Source organism: Dendropsophus ebraccatus, chromosome 11 (genome assembly GCF_027789765.1).
Source record: "Dendropsophus ebraccatus isolate aDenEbr1 chromosome 11, aDenEbr1.pat, whole genome shotgun sequence".
In the NCBI taxonomy this organism is placed as follows: Eukaryota; Metazoa; Chordata; class Amphibia; order Anura; family Hylidae; genus Dendropsophus; species Dendropsophus ebraccatus.
In genome coordinates this window covers 52,730,650-52,748,668 of record NC_091464.1, presented here as the reverse complement: position 1 = coordinate 52,748,668, position 18,019 = coordinate 52,730,650, and the positions used below count along the sequence as shown (strand labels likewise).

Sequence of the window (18,019 nt, the reverse complement as noted above, 5' to 3'; positions counted from 1 at the left end):
TATCATTAAGTCCTATAGAGCTATGCAGGAAATATGGCACTGGATAGAAGTGCTACATTAGATGAGTAGACCTTGGTCACACAGAGTACAGATCAATACCAAAATAACAGGTTGCATATTGATTGACTCTTATTCAGGGTCCATATGTGGACAGAAATTGAAGAACACTCTAGAACAAATGTGTGTTTAGTTGCATCTACTAACAATTCGGGACCTTTCATATATACAGTATATACTCTGTAGAGATGTGAATGAGAACTCAGGCATATAGTACTTCAAAAACTATATCAAAAAATATATTATTAACATTTAATTTAAAGGAGTTTAAACAATAATATTTCCATTAGTTTAGAGTTTCATACCCAATAGTTTATTTGCCCTGCTATGATGCCTAAGCCCATGTTTACAGCATTTTTGTCAGTATTTCACTTGTATACTGACTGTAATACTGCTGTGTGAATGTGACCTTACATACTGCCAACATGTATTCCTATTGGATGTGCTGACCATGATCATGTAAAATTGTGGATCATTCCGTTTCCCCTCTGTGTTGGTTGTTTCCTATAGTAAACCATTAACATCATTGCAGAATCTTGAAAATACAGTGTAATGTTAATATATTACATAAAAAAATGATATAAGACAGGTGATTGCTTCTAAATAAGCAGAACAACAGATATATGCATGGCATATGGAATATGTATGGCATGTATGCAAGTTGTAAAAATACTTGATCATTTGTATTTACTGTACAGTAGATGCTGGAATCAACACAAAAAAATTGTATTGTAAGAAACGACCATCAACCTAACCTAAAATAAAGTATGGATGAGACTAAAAATATATGGTATAATATATATATATATATATATATATATATATATATATACACACACACACACACAAAATATACTGGTATATATAACTGGTAGAATCAGTGAGGCCAACAAATAAGGTTTTTGGTGTCCTCTTAGGTGCCTCCATAGCGTCAATGTAGAGCGTGAGCCATTTAAGTCTTCTGAGATATGATTCTATCAACAATTTATTCATCTTTATGTTTGATTTTGCAACTTTATTGTCAATACTGTACTTTAAAAAAGCTATAACACAAAAACCATGGTCAAACTATAAAGAAGGCTATAACAAATATCACCTTGTCATACATAAGATAAAAACATTTAGTTAAGGTACATGTTGTGAAATGAAACGTAATAAAACGCTGCTGCTCATACATCTAAATGACTCTGTGAAACTTACTGTTTCTTTGCTGCCTGTTGCTTTTGCTCTATCCTGCATGCAGCCGGTTCTCACAGCTGCCTGCCCTGTCTGTCTATCCCCTGTGCTGTTTCCCCAGCCCCCTGTGAGTAATATAGAAGAACAGGAAGTTCTGAGCACACAGCTGTTTTAACAGAGCAGAGACAACCCCCCCCCCATGTAATGATGACAGACAGTACTTTACTTCCGCAGAGCCGGCCACAGATATAGTGCTCAGATAAATCATTCTAGTCATGATGAATTGAAGCTACCAGAAATTCTAGAATGTCTTTTTTATTTTTATTTATGGGAAATCATTGTTGGTGTTATTTCTCAGCTTTCATCTCATTGTTTTCCTAATCACAGGGCTTCTATGTATCAGGGCTACTGTGCATTTATAGAGGCTTTCCAGTTTAGCAAACCCATCTTCACGTGCCCTATTACCAGGGATGTATTTACTGCTCGTGGTGCACAGACACTTAGGGCCCTATTCCACTGGACGATTATCGTTCACATAATTGTTAACGATTAACAATATCAAACGACCGCTATTGCGAAATACCTGAAAACGTTCACTCATTTCCATAGAACGATAATAGTTACTTATGATCGTATTTGCGATAGTTTTTTCTAGTGATGGTCCGAACCGAGTTCAGGTCCGAACCGGTTCAGGTTTGTATGAACCCGAACTCTCGGTAATGATTCCCGCTGTCTGCCCGCTTCGTGCAGCGGGCGGATCCAGCGGGAGGACCGCCTGGAAAACTGGGATACAGCTGGGATGGTGGTTAGTTACGATCGTATTGCGATCGTTACTACAATTGTTTATTCCTTCTGATCCTAGCAAAACAATGGACAATGGGCAATTACACTAAACGATTTGTGAAAAAATTTGAAACTTGAGCGAACGAATGTGGAATTACAGTGAACGATTAACGATAATTTTAGGTTCAGATCTAAATCAACGATCAATGACATACGAACGATTTTTTGATCGTTTCTTGCAATTACACAGAACGATTATTGTTTAAATTCGAACGATATAATGATTTTTCACACATTAATCGGCCCGTGTAATAGGGCCCTAAGAATTGAGGCATTCACAGCTTAACCGCCCCCAAAACAACTGACCAACCCTGACCAAGTAATACCACCCAATTTTTCTCTTAAACCCCTATATATTAAATCCTATACAGCGCAAGTATCATCAACTTTATACGTTCTCCCCACGATCCTGGGGGTTTATGTCAAGACATCTGGTTTTCTCCCATAGTCTAAAGAACACTATTTAGCATGAAATGCTCATTGCATATGTCTATTATATTTAACTGTCATAGACTCTGGGCAGAAGGACTGATTTTAGAGCACTTTCTATCTAGTGCTATGGCATATGCTGAGGATAACTGAATGACAAGAAATATCCAATACAGAATATTTTGTTTAACTGCAGCTCCAAGCCCCATTATGTTATCCAGAGTCATTACCTGTTTTGCTACTGGTTGTAAAAATTGCAGCATCATTCATTAGACTAAGTGCTGCTTACAATGCCAACACTGGACACTGGCACAGGACGTCTATTGTACTTCCCTGTCTGAAGGACAGCCATGCAAGCAAATTGGTATTTTATGCTAATGTTATTTATTTAATGCAGGTTCTCAATGCTCAGAAGTCATACAGGATATTTATATCACATCATATAGATTATCTATTTATTATATACACACATCAGCCATAACATTAAAGGTATTACTCAGTATTACAAAAACCATTGTGACTTTCTTCCAAAAACAGTGCCACCCCTGTCCTCAGGTTGTGTGTGGTATTACAACTGACCTCCATTCACCTCAATGGAACTGAGCTACAATTCCACTTACAAACTGAGTAAAATGTTTTTACAATCCTGGATAACTCCTTTGAAACTACTAAAAGATCTGACAACTATTGTTTGGAAGAAGGTAAAATTGCAAGTGTAAGTATCTGGGAAACTTTAACAGTGGCCAAATTGTTATGGCTACACAACTAGGTCAGGGCAACCATTGCAAACAGGGTTATGGGCTCCCAAGGGTTAATGATCTGCATAAGGAACTAAGACAAGCCTGTTTGGTCTGATTTCACAGAAGAGCTACTAGCATAAATTGCTGAAAGAGTTAATGCAGGTTGTGACAAAAGAGAATCAGGATACACATTATCTTCTTTTACAAGTGGATGGTTAGCTCCATGTACAGTATATCACTTATTTGGTGAAGGACGGGCACTGTTAAGACTCCCTTGAAGCATTAAACAACGGGGGGGGGGGGGGGGGGGGGGGGGATTTTGTTAGGAAAGGGCAATCCTGCAGCAATGGTTTCCTAGAGGTTTCCTCCAGGCTGGGCTGCCCTGCTCTGTTTGATTTCTGTCCATAAAATGGCCGACATGGAGGAGCATGTGACCATGCCCCGCCCCCCAGTGTCCACCATAGGCGTATACAGGCTGAGTGGAGGACACTGGGGGTCAGGGCATGGTCACATGCTCCTCCATGTCAACCATCTCATGGAAAGAAACACCACAGAGCAGGGCAGACCAGCCTGGAGCTGCTGTCAGTACATACAGTGAGTACACTTACTAATACTGTACACTGATCAATTTTACTATAAAGTGGCCAACCCCTTTAAGTTTGATGTAATTGAATTGTCATCGAGTGGTGGGCACAGTGGTTAAGCTCAGGAATGAGGATTTTCAGTAGGGTTGATGGTGCCCTTTAAAGTGTACTGGCTCTACTGGAATGGCAATCTAGAAAGTGTTGTCACTTTTATTGCTGTCTGGCTGGATGCTATATGTTAGATAGCTGGGCATCTTATAGTATTTGTGGCTTGACTTGTCTTCACTTGACATCTGTGGTTGTTTCAATCCTGTGATATAAATAAAGCCTTGGCCATACCAAAAAGTGTGTTTTGTGTATTCATTTCATACTGTTTGCTTATAGTGGTTGGCTTTGTTTTAAGGGGAAGTAAGTGTCCATCCCATATCCAAAAGTAATGCACTATGGGAAGAAGGCAAAGTGCTGAAGGAAGTGTAAAGGTTAACAACGCTTAACTACTTTGGGTCCTAGCAATTATGTAAATGGGGCTTGGCCTTTTGTCATCTAATTAAACATTGTTTACCCATCCTCACGCCCTGTATCACCGCTCCTGGGTCTTGGTGATAGCTGTCGGCCTTCTGTAGCTCCTCCTGCTCCTCCATGTACCGAGATGATCGATTGCCCACTCAGCCAATCAATGACTGAGGCGGGACACCGCGGGCAATTGATTCATTGCGTAGTAACGTTGCAGCCGAGAAAGCCAAATATGTGATGTACTCGGATGTCAGCCAAAAAAAGAAGCCGGCGGCCATCAGCTGGCTTCTCTTTTAATGACAGAGGCCTCTTTCAGCCGGATACGTCCTACAACGCCTCAAAAATTGTTCAATACTGTTTTGAGAAATATAACAAAACATTTTTGACTTGGCCTCCAAGCTTACTGTCCTCTATCAATCTAATTGGGGTTACATAAACAGTGTAGCTTAAGGGGCTACACCATTTGCATTACTGCCATTAAAGTCTATGGGAGTTGTGCAAATTATGTACCTTCCTGCCTTTGGCTGCCAAGAACAAGTTGGAGAGGACAGGAAAACCAAGTTAAAATGATGGGAATACCCCTTTAAAGTATGTTCTGGCAGCACAAGGGGATGGGGGCAACACAGTTTTAGGCATGGGGGTTTATTGTTCTAGCTGTTTGGTGTATTTCTCATATCTTTAAATCTGTGTAAGCCATAAGCCATGATTTTACTCCATTACATGACACACAGACAGCTGACTGTGTACCTCCTGATATAAATGTTGGGTGTAACAACAGATAATCTGGACTGGGATGTGGTTTGAAAAAAATTCAAAGGTTCCTCTAATTTCAACATTTATTCTTTAATCTAGTTTTGTTATCTCAAGTAGTTCCTTGTATATAAAATTTCAGTGACCTTCACTTAATTTAAAATTCTATGTGAAGATCACAAGTGTTCACCCCACACAATAGCGCTCATTGATAAGTATGAGCATCAAATGTACGGATATTCCCACTGTACTTCTTTGATAAAACATTAAACCTAAGTAACATGGAAGCTTCAATATGATACATACACTACATTCATCTCAAAAAGAAAGGGCCGGTTTTAGTCCCATTGGTGCTAACCAAATAATAGTAGCACATATAATACTTCCTAGCAGCGCCAATTGCAACAAATGACAATACTCTGTGAGCTATGTAAGTCAGCAACAGCTGTACAAACCTCTCTGGTATTCGGGTAGTTGACTACAATGTAGAGCAGTTTTCAAATGTGGTTAGACTCTTCCCCCCCGGTAGCCACGCAGTTGGGCACAGCTTAACTGAGGCCCAGCATGACATGGTTTTACTGGGGAGTGTAGGCCTTAGGGAGGTATAGGGAGAAAAAGGTAGTGGGTGTGCAGAGGTCAGATAGGGGCTAAGTGTAAAGGGGTGGAGAAGGGGGGTGGGGGTAGGGAGGTTGAAGTTAGAGGTTGAACTTCACTTCACTTCACTTCCACTTCACAGAAGTGGAACTCCCCCTGGACCAGCTTCAGCCTTCCTGCCTATGTTTGCTCAGTTGCCGACAATGAGGCTAGCGTGAAAGCTTGCAATAACTTTGTTATGACAGCCTGCGGTAAGAAGGTATTGCAGGGCACTTAAAAAGTTGGGTCTGGTTGATATTTATTGGTGGATATGTAGGAAGTATATAAAATTGTAAACTATAAGTAGAGGAGATGGTGGTAGTAGCTGCAGAGACATCAGCAATATCTAGGGTCAAGATGGGCCAGTGGTCTCATCCAAATGCATACTTGTAAGTAGAAACACAGATTATAATTCTGGACTCCAGATTGCTTATCTCACAAAGTAGATTGTCTAGACTGGATTAAATTGCATTCACTTCCCAGCTGAAAGCTGATCTGCAAGCAGAGATCTGCAGCAATAAGTAACATGCTTCTTATTTCTACAATGGATTTTTTACAGCAGCACAGTTAAAAGTCCCATTCACATTCATTGAAGATGGAATATTTGCAGATTCTGCATGGATACTGAACTGAGACTTATTTTTGTTCTTCTTTGACAGCAAAAAGAGGTCATATTTACATAGCAATAATGGTCTCTGCCAATCACCATTAAAAGCTCCCATGTGTAGGCATTCAGTGTGATATGTTGCCCATAGGGTCCCATTGTAATATAACATTCTATATGGTACTGTATATGTTTTTACCATATGCCGCTCTATGGAATAGTGCAGTCGGTTATATCATTCCATACCTTCTTTTTTTGCAGTATACTGCCATTCTAATCCCGATGTAGGACAAAATTACACTGTTTTTGCCTCCATTCTGTGAAAAAATCACTATTGGTACACTAAAAATCAATATATTGTTCAAATTTCTTTGTATATCATTGATCACGTCCTTTGTGCTTTTGTCTTTGGCTGCTCTATAGAACATCCAGAAAAAAGCACATTTGCACAGTGTCAAAAAATAAAAATGTCACCAAAACACTTCAAGACACATTAACCACCTATATGACCAAGCAATGTTCTTAGTTTTTTCATTGTTACCTTCCAAGTGTCATAACTTTTTCATTTTTTAGTCGGCTTGCTTTTTGTAGGACAAGTTGGACTTTCTATTGGCACCATTTCAAGGTACATATAACTTCTTGATTGCTTTCTTTTTTTGGGGGGGGAGACAAATTAACAAAATACAGTCTGGTCTGGTGTAGTTTTTTTTTTCTTCTTTTTTTCACTATGTTTGATGAATAATGAGATAATATTACAGTTCAGGTCATTAAGGATGTGGTAATATTAAATATGTGTATGTTATTTTGTAAGGGGATATTGTGTAATTGTATTTTTTGGGAGGGGTATGGGGGATTAAAAAAAAAAAAAAAAATCTGATTGCTAATACTATACACTGTAGTACTAGTATAGTGCTGAGTATTACCCTGTCAACATAATGTTAATAGGCGACCTAATCAGCCTTGCTGAAGGGAAAACAGAAGAGGCACAAAAATATGGCATACCTGGAGGTCTTTATTAGACCCCCTATGGCTATGGAAATTCATTTGCATCCCAGCACTTGCATCACGTCTAATGGGGTAACAAAAGCCCAAATACCACTTAAATGCCACAATTATAAGGCTCCAATATTCTTACTATGTCAGTCAGTGAAAAAAATGCAGCCATACCTGAAACAATCAGTGTGCCAATCCGAGTCCAAGGCCTGTAGATAACGTCCATCATAGATACTTTGTCCACAACTGGCACACACTGGCAGGCCATTACCTGTAGAAGGAGAACAATGTGTATAAACAAAGAGCCAAAGTCAATGGAATGACAGCTGCCCAATGCACACAGTGTATAAAATTACGGACATTGTCTGTGTGGACATCAAAACAATGATAATGACAATTATTTTCGGACCTCTTTTCCAAACAACGGACATGATCTTTTAATTGTTCACACACAGGTTCACTTTTTTCACTGTCCTTTCATCTTCTTTCCTATTAAACTTAATGGACATTTCAATTAAAGACACACCCAAAGGGAAATTAGTCTGAACTAATGTACTAACAGCAGTCACTGCACACAAAGTCAAACCACGAAATGACAGACATCATCGACCTCAAAATAACATCCGTTTTGGAGATTGTTAACAGAAAATGGACCCAGTTTTGGGAAGTAGAATATAACCACAGGCAATTCATTTGTAACAAATGAGATTCAGGTAGTAAAATTGTATTGGTTAATTATACAGTAAATCTTTGAAATATTCTAATAACTATACCCAGATAACTACAACCCAATACATGACCAGTAAACATGATAATAAATTGAATGTTCCAAAAATTGTTTACATGTCCCCCACTAACCTTTTGTTAGAGATAGACCATGTGTGTGAGTCCTAAACAACTGATTGATTTACAAGGAAAATAATCCTCCAAATCATATAATAACTTTTTACTTTATTCTAAAAAATTTCCTTGACCAATGGGAATATGAATATGAAAAATTTTTCTGTGCAACTCCTACTTCTTTTCCATTTCAACATGGATTCAAGAACCTGATTATGAAACTGTTTCCAGATGGTCCAAAAAATCTTTACTCTGTAGAATAGATAACAGTTACTCGGAGATGTGAAAGGAAGGTGATTAGCCTGTTCTATGAACAGCTTAGTTGTTCTAGTATTCAGCCACTTTGGGATAAAATTCAAGGAATCATTGCCAAATTTCTGTGTAAAGAAATACAATTAGATTTGGACAATAACTATGGTTTGATTAAAAAATTCTCTGCAATTATTAACTTAATAGATGCCGCTAAGGCCCTAATTGTTAGAGACTGGAAAACAAAGAAAATTCTACACATTCTAGAATAGATGGATAAAATTCAGGTTGCATGCTTCCTCTTTTGAAAAAAAGGAGGTAGTTTTTTTCTGACAGTCTTAAAGGGGTAGTGCGGCGGTAAACAATTATTCACAGAATAACACACATTACAAAGTTATACAACTTTGTAATGTATGTTATGTCTGTGAATGGCCCCCTTCCCCGTGTCCCACCACCCCCACCCGTGTACCCGGAAGTGTGGTGCGCTATACATACCTGTCACGTGCCGACTCGTCTCTGATCTTCAGTCTGCGATGTCGTCTTCGGACGGCCAAGCCGAATCCCTCCGAGCATCCTGAGTGCCGGCCGCCCTCTTCAGCGTCATCAGATGCTCAGCCGCGATTGGCTGAGCATCGGAGGGATTCGGCCGGGCTGTCCGAAGACGACATCGCAGACTGAAGATCGGAGACGAGTCGGTACGTGACAGGTATGTATAGCGCACCACACTTCCGGGTACAAGGGTGGGGGTGGTGGGACACGGGGAAGGGGGCCATTCACAGACATAACATACATTACAAAGTTGTATAACTTTGTAATGTGTGTTATTCTGTGAATAATTGTTTACCGCCGCACTACCTCTTTAATAATTCTAAGAAGATTTGGGAAATCTGAATCTTTACATTCCTCAATTCCTCTGCACAGATGACTGAGATTTTGGACTGATTTCACCCTATATTCTGCTGTAATTAGGATAAGCCAGTAGAAGTGTGCAGATAAGCTCTTCACTCCCCAACTTTCTGCAATCTGCATCCAATTACAGGATCTCCATTGTAACCCCTGAAGCAGTCTCATATAAAAGGGGTTATCCAGCGTTAGAAAAACATGGGCACTTCCAGGAAGAAAATGACTCTTGTCTCCAGTTTAGATGTGGTTTGCAATTAAGCTTTATTCACTTCAATAAGTGATCCCACCCAGACTGGAGACAAAAGCAGTGGACATTAAATACAGTAATCCCGCAACTTACAATAGCTTCAAGATACAATATTGTCAACATACAATGGACCATCGTAACTTGAGACCAGACTCAACATACAATGCCATGGACAGTCAGGATCTGAAGCACATGTAAATAACTAGACGATCAACCAACGAAACTGGCCATTTTACCTAAATGCATGCACTGGTTGGCTGTCTAGTAGTGAGTACAGTGTGATACTACATGTCCTAAGCTGCTGTTTACCTGGGCCAGTTTTCCATAGAGTTTTGGTCTCAACATACAATGGTCATCCTGGAACCAATTAATTATGGTATGTTAAGGGACTACTGTATAAGTAAGCAGTAATTTGCTGCTTAATTTGGTGCAGCATGGAATAGAAAAAAAATTATTTGTAATTTTCAAACTAAATGATCTTGTAGTATAATGTAGTTCCCCAAATGTTAAAATTGACCTGCTAAACTTATGATCAGATAGACTGCAGATAATCTGCTGTGTTGGGATGACACAATTAAAGAGGCTGTCGAGGAAAAATTCACTTTTCCCCTATCCACAGGATTGGATCCAAAGTAGGAGGTTGCCGAGTGGGTGTGTGTGTATTCAACCTCTGTACCCTCTGCCGACCTCCGTATCGGGCCCTGCTGGCTCTGTTATGAATAGAGCTGTGGGTCCGACATGCGACCCGTGGCTCTATTCATTCCTATGGAGCAACCAAAAGAGCAGAGTACCCAGAAAAGCACTATTCTTGGCTCTTTCTGTTGGCCTGATACATAGATCATTAAGGAGTACAGAGGTCGGATCGCCCGCAACCTCCTACTTTTCCCTTATCCTGTGGATAGGGGAAAAGTTTGTTTTTCCTGGAATACCTCTTTAAGTATTGAAATGTTCCTGAATTTTATACATACATATCAGTATATATTCGAAAAATTTCCCATTAGACTTTTCCAATAACAAAGAATGACCTAAAAAGTATTTCAAGGATTTTGGGTACAGCCCACTCAAACAATGTTAAAACCTTGGATTGTATAAATATAAGGTTAAATATTGAACACAGTTAACTGAGCCAGGAGAGTTCTCAAGAAGAGAAAGCGTTCAACACAAATGAAATTCTCAACTAACTAGCTTTATAACCCTACATATTTTGTTTCCCATAGATGCTCCATAAATTATCTGAGTCCCAAATTCAGTTTTAGTCTATAATAGCCAATGGTCTATATTGCTGGGTTTCATGACGTGTCATCTTTAGCCCTATTTACTTATCCCAAAGCTGTATTACACAGGGCTGTTCCTTGGGCCATATCATTTGACTGTGTAGAGATAAGGGCTACTACTTTGCTATTGGAAAGATGAGAGGTGACATAATTACTATGTGTAAATCTATCAGGGGGCAGTGCAAAGATCTCACATATGATCTATTATACCCAGGTCGGTATATATCACAAGGGGACATTCTCTATACCTAGAGGAAAAAAATTTCTACACTGACAGAGAAGGGGGTTCTTTACTGTAAGAGCAGTAAGACTACGAATCTCCCTACCAGAGGAAATTGAAGAGACCCGGATAGATTTCTGGAGAACAATAATACAGTGTTTCCCTGAAAATAAGACATCCTCATAAAATAACCCCCCCCCCTGCTAGCCTAACATACCCCCCCTGAAAATAAGGCACCCCCTAAACTAAGGCACCCCCTGAAAATAAGGCCACTAACCACTCACCCCACCCACATAATACCCTTGTGAACCTTGACAGGCACACTGTTCCATGACCCCCATGTCCCGCAGCACTGCCACACATGCCAACGTCTCGCCGCACATTCGCATGTCCTGCCCTCTCGCCGCACACTCCTGGTCTCCTGGTCCTAAAGGATGTTAGTAAGTATGCCAGGAGGGTGCCTGGGGGTTGCTGGAGGAGAGAGCCGAGGGGGGAGGCGGGGTGTAGAAAGCTGAGGGGGGGGGGGGAGGGGCAGGGAGATAGAGCCGCGGGGGAAAGAAATAAGACATCCCGCGAAAATAAGACATACTGTAGTGCCTCTTTGGGAGGAAAATTTTTTGGGGGGAAAATCTGATTTTTATTGATTTTGCATGGAAATAAAATACAGAACAGAAACAAGATGTGTACAGAAAAGAGTACATAAACAGTCTAGAAAATTCCGCGTATCCAAAAAGAATAACCAACATTAGCTACAGATAACGGGTAAGTAGGCCTTTGTAGACTAGCGGCGGAATGACCAACCCCGCTCTCAGAAAAAGGGGTAGGTACCTTACAGTAAGATGCAAGGGTAATCATCGTAAACAAGGATCAGTCAGCTAATGCATAAAACACACGGACGAATATTCAAGGTAACACAGTTCCCCCGGATGACCGAGAGAAACAAAGAACACAGAATAAGATGAAAACAGAAGACAAAAACGGTAGGAGGAGAGGAGACAGGTCCCAAGGGGGACAAAGGCTGATCAGACACTAACGGATGAGGAGGGGGGAGAGGATGGGAAGGAGGCTGGGTAGAACAGGGTGGTTGAGTTATTGAGGGCAGACCCTCTAACGGGTTAGCCATGGGGCAAATAGTGGACCCTCCTTGTAGGTCATCCAAGCCAACCACAAACGGTCCACCCTGGTCCCCCTGGAGTGTTCCTCTGTCACCCATTCCAAGATGGATGGGGGGGCTCTGGATTTCCAGTGCCTGGGGATCACGATTCTGGCTGCTGTGAGGAAATGGCGCAAAAGGCCCTTCTTGACTGCAGAGGGAGAGCCCGGAATCAGGGAGAGCAGGGCTCGACTAGGAGAAGGTGTGACCGATCTGCCCGTGACTTGCTTATAAATTGCGAAAACCGCCTCCCAGAATGTAGTCAGGACAGAGCAGCCCCACCACACATGTACCATCGTGCCAACATCCGTCTCACAGCACCAGCACAGGTCCGACACCTCGGGATAAAAGTGGTGCAGAAGCTGTGGGTATCTGTACCAACGGGACAGTATTTTAAAGTTTTTCTCCTGTGCAAGACAGGCCATGGGCATCTTGTGCGTCAAGGTGAATATTTTTTGCTTATCGGAAACTGAGAAGCTAACGCCTAATTCAGCCTCCCAAGCACCTAGATAAGAGGGTTCGGGATCAGCATCCGCCACAAGTAAGATGCGGTACAGTCGGGAGAGCACCCTTGGCGATGGGGAGGACTCCAAGAGGAGCGTCTCCAGATCAGTAGTAGAGGTCGTGGGGATATTTGGGAGGAAAAATTAATATAAGGCACTTAATTTAAGGTCTTATTTTCAGGGAAACACGGTATTACAGTTATAGTTACTAGATTCTGGAGAAGGGCTGGTGATCTAGGGATTTATTCTGATTGCCAGATTTGTAGTCAAGAAGGATTTTTTTCCCCGAAATGAAGTAAATTGACTTAGGGTTTTTGTTCTGGATCAACACTTTTGGATACTAGGTTGAACTGGATGAACATATGTCATTTTTTCAGCCTTACAAACCAAGTAAAGAGAATTTTAAACACAGTACATAGTATATAGAATAGTGAATGGTTTCCTATTTTATAAGTAATTACATACAGACCTTAAACATAGAATACCCCTTTAGGCCTCTCTCTTATCTTTAATAAAAGTTACACTTAGTATTAGACATGTCTATGTATAGACATGAAATTCAGAGGAAACTATTTGTAATACAGTTTCCATTTGTGTGACAATAAAGAAGGGGGAGCACAGACTGAATCACCTGCAGGCACTCTTTGTTCTTTATACTTTTTCTTCTAAAACTTTTTTATTGTGTGGACAATTTAATCATAATGGCACCTACTGTAAGTAGAAAATCCCCACCCACATTTTTATTTGTTGGAATATATGTCAGGGTTTCATGCCATTCAAATAGCAAGTTTTACATTGTATTTACTCCAGAAAAATAGGGTAAGTGACATACTTGTAACTCTTTTATTAAAAAAAAATCTTACGTCAAGAAATTAAAAATAAAAAAGAAGAAAATTCTAAATATGCAGCTACTGTAGTCTGTGGTCTTATCACATAGATTCATTGGGGAGTCACACAATCTCTGCCGGATGGCCGGATCTTAAAGCTCCCTATCCACATAAGGAAATCGCCTACTCATCAAACTCCCACAAACCTAGATTGTTATCCTTGCTGCTAGGCATGTAAAACATTTTGGGAATTCTATTAATTCAGCAACACCAACATTTACATCTGGATTTCAGTACAGCTTTATTTATCAAACTACTGAGAAACGGTTTGGATTGTTTGGTTCCATGGTTAGTCATTGGGGTTGAATGTGACCAAGGGCAATTCTACATGGAGTTTATGAGTCCCATATTTGCATGGGCCACCAAGAGCTGGGAGAAGTGCATAGTTAAGTGCTTCTCTTCCTGGCTCACCACAATCTCACTGTAGGAGATGAGCTGTGATTTCTTCTAAGTGACAGGGACTCTTGACAGCATGTTTTTACCAGTTATGTGCATACTTACAGTAAAAGGTGTACTTTGTATTAAATACGGTCTGGTTTTGAAGCTTGTTGCCTTTTAAAGGACATATATATCGCCAAGATGTTATTTTACTGATTAAAGCCAGATGCTGGAACATGTTCACTTTTTCACAATGTGATTGTAATTTTTTATTTATTTCTTTTTTTACACATTGTTATAGGGGCTGCCATCTTGCCTGAGCCTATCATACAGTAGGCCCATGGACATAGATGAAAATGCTCAGAACATGTCCCATTGAGATGAATGTGAAACATTACTGAGCATCTTCTGTAACCTTTAAACAGGTCATTCCAAAGGGAGCTGCTACAGTCTTATATCGATGTTATCTATCTACTGTGTTCTCCATGGGAAGGAGAGGGTTAAGGGCAGCCAGACCACTCTGGCAACGGATTATCTCTCTGATAATAAAGGGCTTAGACAGTAAAATTCCATTATGCCCAACACTCTGTTGTGGGAGTCTCAGGAGACCCCTATACACTTTATACTAACAGCTGACCCCGCTGCTTGGCTTGCAAGATGTCACAATTATTTCATAATATAGATATTAAAATGGAAAATTAGGAATAAAAACAGACTCCAAAATTTTTAAAAAAATATGTTTAAGATAAAAGTTAGATTCAGTCATTTTCTGATAGCTCAGTCATTTTCTGATAGCACATTATCTTTAAGTGAAGGGCTGAGCTACAATATCAGACACACATGGTGCTGTTTCTGAGAAAGAAAAATTCCACCATAATTCTGGGGAACCCCTTAAAGTTTGTGAGTTTTTAATTTAAATACATATTTTAATCTTATTATAGGGGATGTCGTCTTCAGTTCCTGAGACGCAGCAGTAACACCATGCAGCAATTGTAAATTATGTTCCACAAATCCAGTACCCTCATATTGAGGACACAGACGGGGAACTATTCTCTGATACTCATTTCAGGTCACTTATTATTATACATGAGAACAATCATGCATAAAATATGTTCCTATTCTCACGAAGGAAACTTTCCTCATCATGTCAAGATGAATGGGACACATTTGGGTTTCTTAATGCACTTACTTTAAGGTTGCCATCCTGAACTTTTCTAGTGTTATAATTTTTTCCTGCTGCTGCCCCTAGTTCATAGCTCACAGCAGGAATGAAAGTATGGCTTTAACACATCATTGTCCTATAGCAGTGAGTGAGTGACTGCAGTGTAGAAGACTAGCATACAGTCACCAGCCAGCAAGCCCCTGACCTTGTTAACCTTTGGCTCAGTCACTCTGATTTATGTCGATGCTATTAACACAAACACCGACTTGACTCACATTAGTTTTCCTCTGCACTGTTTCTAAAGGCCATATTACATAGAACATCTGTTGAATCAGGCCGAATCGGGCAGATCAAGCGAGGAGCAAGCAACCATTCAAACTTTTCAACTTTTAAAATCATCGGCCACTGGCCGCACATCACTCTGTGTAATACCTGATGTGTGGCTGGCGGCTGATTAAAAGGTATTCTACAGCATATAGAAAATTATAAAGATGTTATGCTCACCTATTCCCACTCCCCAGGCGTCCTCCTGCTGCCTCTCTGGGTCCACCGCTGAACACAGCTTCTGCCACCGCTGCAGCCACACCTGTCTCTGCAGTGTGAGCCCGTTAAGCCAATTACTTACTGAGATGGGACAGTCAATGCAGAGACGGGTTCTTCTGCAGAAGTGTTGTTGGTGGCTGCCGTGAGCAGGGGACACAGGGACATGGCAGAAGGACACCAGGGGAGTGTGGAGAGGTCAGCATCACATTTTTATTATTTACTATATGTCACACTGTAGTGTCCCGTTACGGGTATTTCACTTAAGTTTGTGCAGAGTCGAACTGGCCCACCAGAGGACTGGAGGATCCTCCCGTGGGCCTTCAGCTTCAGAAGGCTCACAAACACTTCCGAACCTGCACAAACACTGATTGACATATTATTTCTCACTGTTTCTTCATTGGTGAGCCCCCAGGATCATTTCCTGTGGTGGGCCCCAGATACCCCAGTCTGACACTGAGTTTGTGTCACCCAATTAAAAGATAACTCTGTCATGTTTCACACTGGGGGATGGAGCTGCCACTAGCACTTTCACCACTTGGTGTCTCTTTTCCCCCTGTCTTGTAAAAGCACAGCAGAAAAAAAAGGGTTAACTGTGTGATTCCTATGTTCATTGTACTGACCAATCACAGTTACAGTTGTCTCCTGGTCACCATGACAAGTGAACCATCCACAAGATACCAAATGCCCACTAGCTGCATAACACCTCAGCACCCCGGGCCACGGCAGGAGTACCCCTTTAATCAGCCATCAGCTGCACATCAGCTATTACACAGAGCAGTACGCGGCCAGTGGCATAACATAAGCTTAACATCTTTATTATTTTCTATATACCAACACCAGAGTACCCATTTAATGCTAGGGCAGCTCTGAGATTACTAACAATGTTTGTGCAGCCCTTCCAGCATGTTAATCAAGACGTGTAATGGGCTCAGTAAGGAAGCGCTCACTAACTTCACAGGTTGGGCCCCCTATTATGGTGTAAATAGTCAATAGCCTCCTTGTGATTGAGGTTTAAATCTGGTTCCAGCACCTTGTCAGATGGTTTACTATTCAGGATTAGAGATGAGCGAGTACTAAAATGCTCGGGTGCTCGATACTCGAGATGAATACTGTATTTCCCGATGCTCGGGTGCTTGTTTCGAGTAACGAACCCCATTGAAGTCAATGGAAAACTTGAGCATTTTTGCAGGAGACCCAAGAAACCTCAGAAAATGATGGAAACAACACAGAAATGCACAGGAAACAGCAGGGGCAGCATGTGCACAGCACAGTGAGGATAGGTACAGTTGAACTACAGATCCCAGCCAGCCAAGAGAATGTCAGTAACAGGACAAATTGACTACTAACAGCTGATTTGGGGGTTGTCATATAGAGTATGTGTGTAACTGGTCCTTTTTTTTTTTTAGGCACCATATGCAAAATTTTAAGCCCTTAGAAGGAATGTTGGGTTCTTCGTGTCTGGTCCCTGCCTAACCACACACTAATTCCCTGCCTAACACTCTCCCTGACAGCTAGCAGCTCTGTGTCTGACGTGAGCATCGCGGGACCTGATTCTTATATGCCCAGGTCATCTGATCTGGCCAGCCACTCGCTGCTATCGACATGTAGGGTTTCCAGGTGATGCTACGAGCTCCCACAGACTCTCCTGCATGATGATTGGCTGAAAAAAAGCCGCCAAACATGCAGGAAGAGGAAGATGCCATTGTCTTGAGTATCGTGAGATGCTTGTCCGAGTAGGGAGCACTATCGAGTACCCTAATAATTGAACGAGTACCAAGCTCGGACGAGCATGCACGCTCATCTCTGTTCAGGATCATCAGATTTAGGATCACTCCAACATTCCTAAAACGACAGTTTTCTCATGTTCTTTTTACAATCATTAGTTTACTGGCAATTGTCTTCTGACACAGTTAGTAGTATAACCTGAATCTGTGACATCTTGTTAGGCCTGTATCTAATGTTACGGTCACACGTTACCATATAATATCTGTACAGTGCTGAGCTCAATTTGCTTTTGTGCTTTGATGATTTTATAGCAATCTCAATCCCTGCACTGCCCAATATAAATCCTTATTGCATTGAACAATGATACAAATCACTGGATAATACCCTGTAAATCTGAATACAGAGTAGTGGCGAAAGATTACACTTATAATGCTGGCTGTGGACCTTTAAATCTTGTTTATGATCCTGCTGAAATCTATAAAACAAAACCCCCAGTTGTTTACAAAGCTTCGTCTTTAATCCTACTTATATCTCAGGCACGTAGAGCACACGGATATGGACAGGGACAACAAGCAGCCATCCTCATCACTATGCATTCTTCAATAAGATCAAT

At 40.9% G+C, this 18,019-nt stretch overlaps 1 protein-coding gene across 2 annotated transcripts in view; it reads right to left on the bottom strand.

Annotated features, from left to right (window-relative positions):
- The window catches only part of LIMK1 (LIM domain kinase 1), a 68,529-nt gene that overhangs the window by 39,555 nt on the left and 10,955 nt on the right, over positions 1-18,019 (bottom strand). Inside the window, exon 2 of one of the 2 annotated variants that reach the window (XM_069946286.1) lies at positions 7,497-7,593. In XM_069946286.1, the coding sequence (XP_069802387.1) occupies positions 7,497-7,593 (97 nt within the window). Of the gene's footprint in view, positions 1-1,257; positions 1,334-7,496; positions 7,594-18,019 lie in introns of those variants that run through there. The other variant, XM_069946287.1, reaches the window with a different exon arrangement.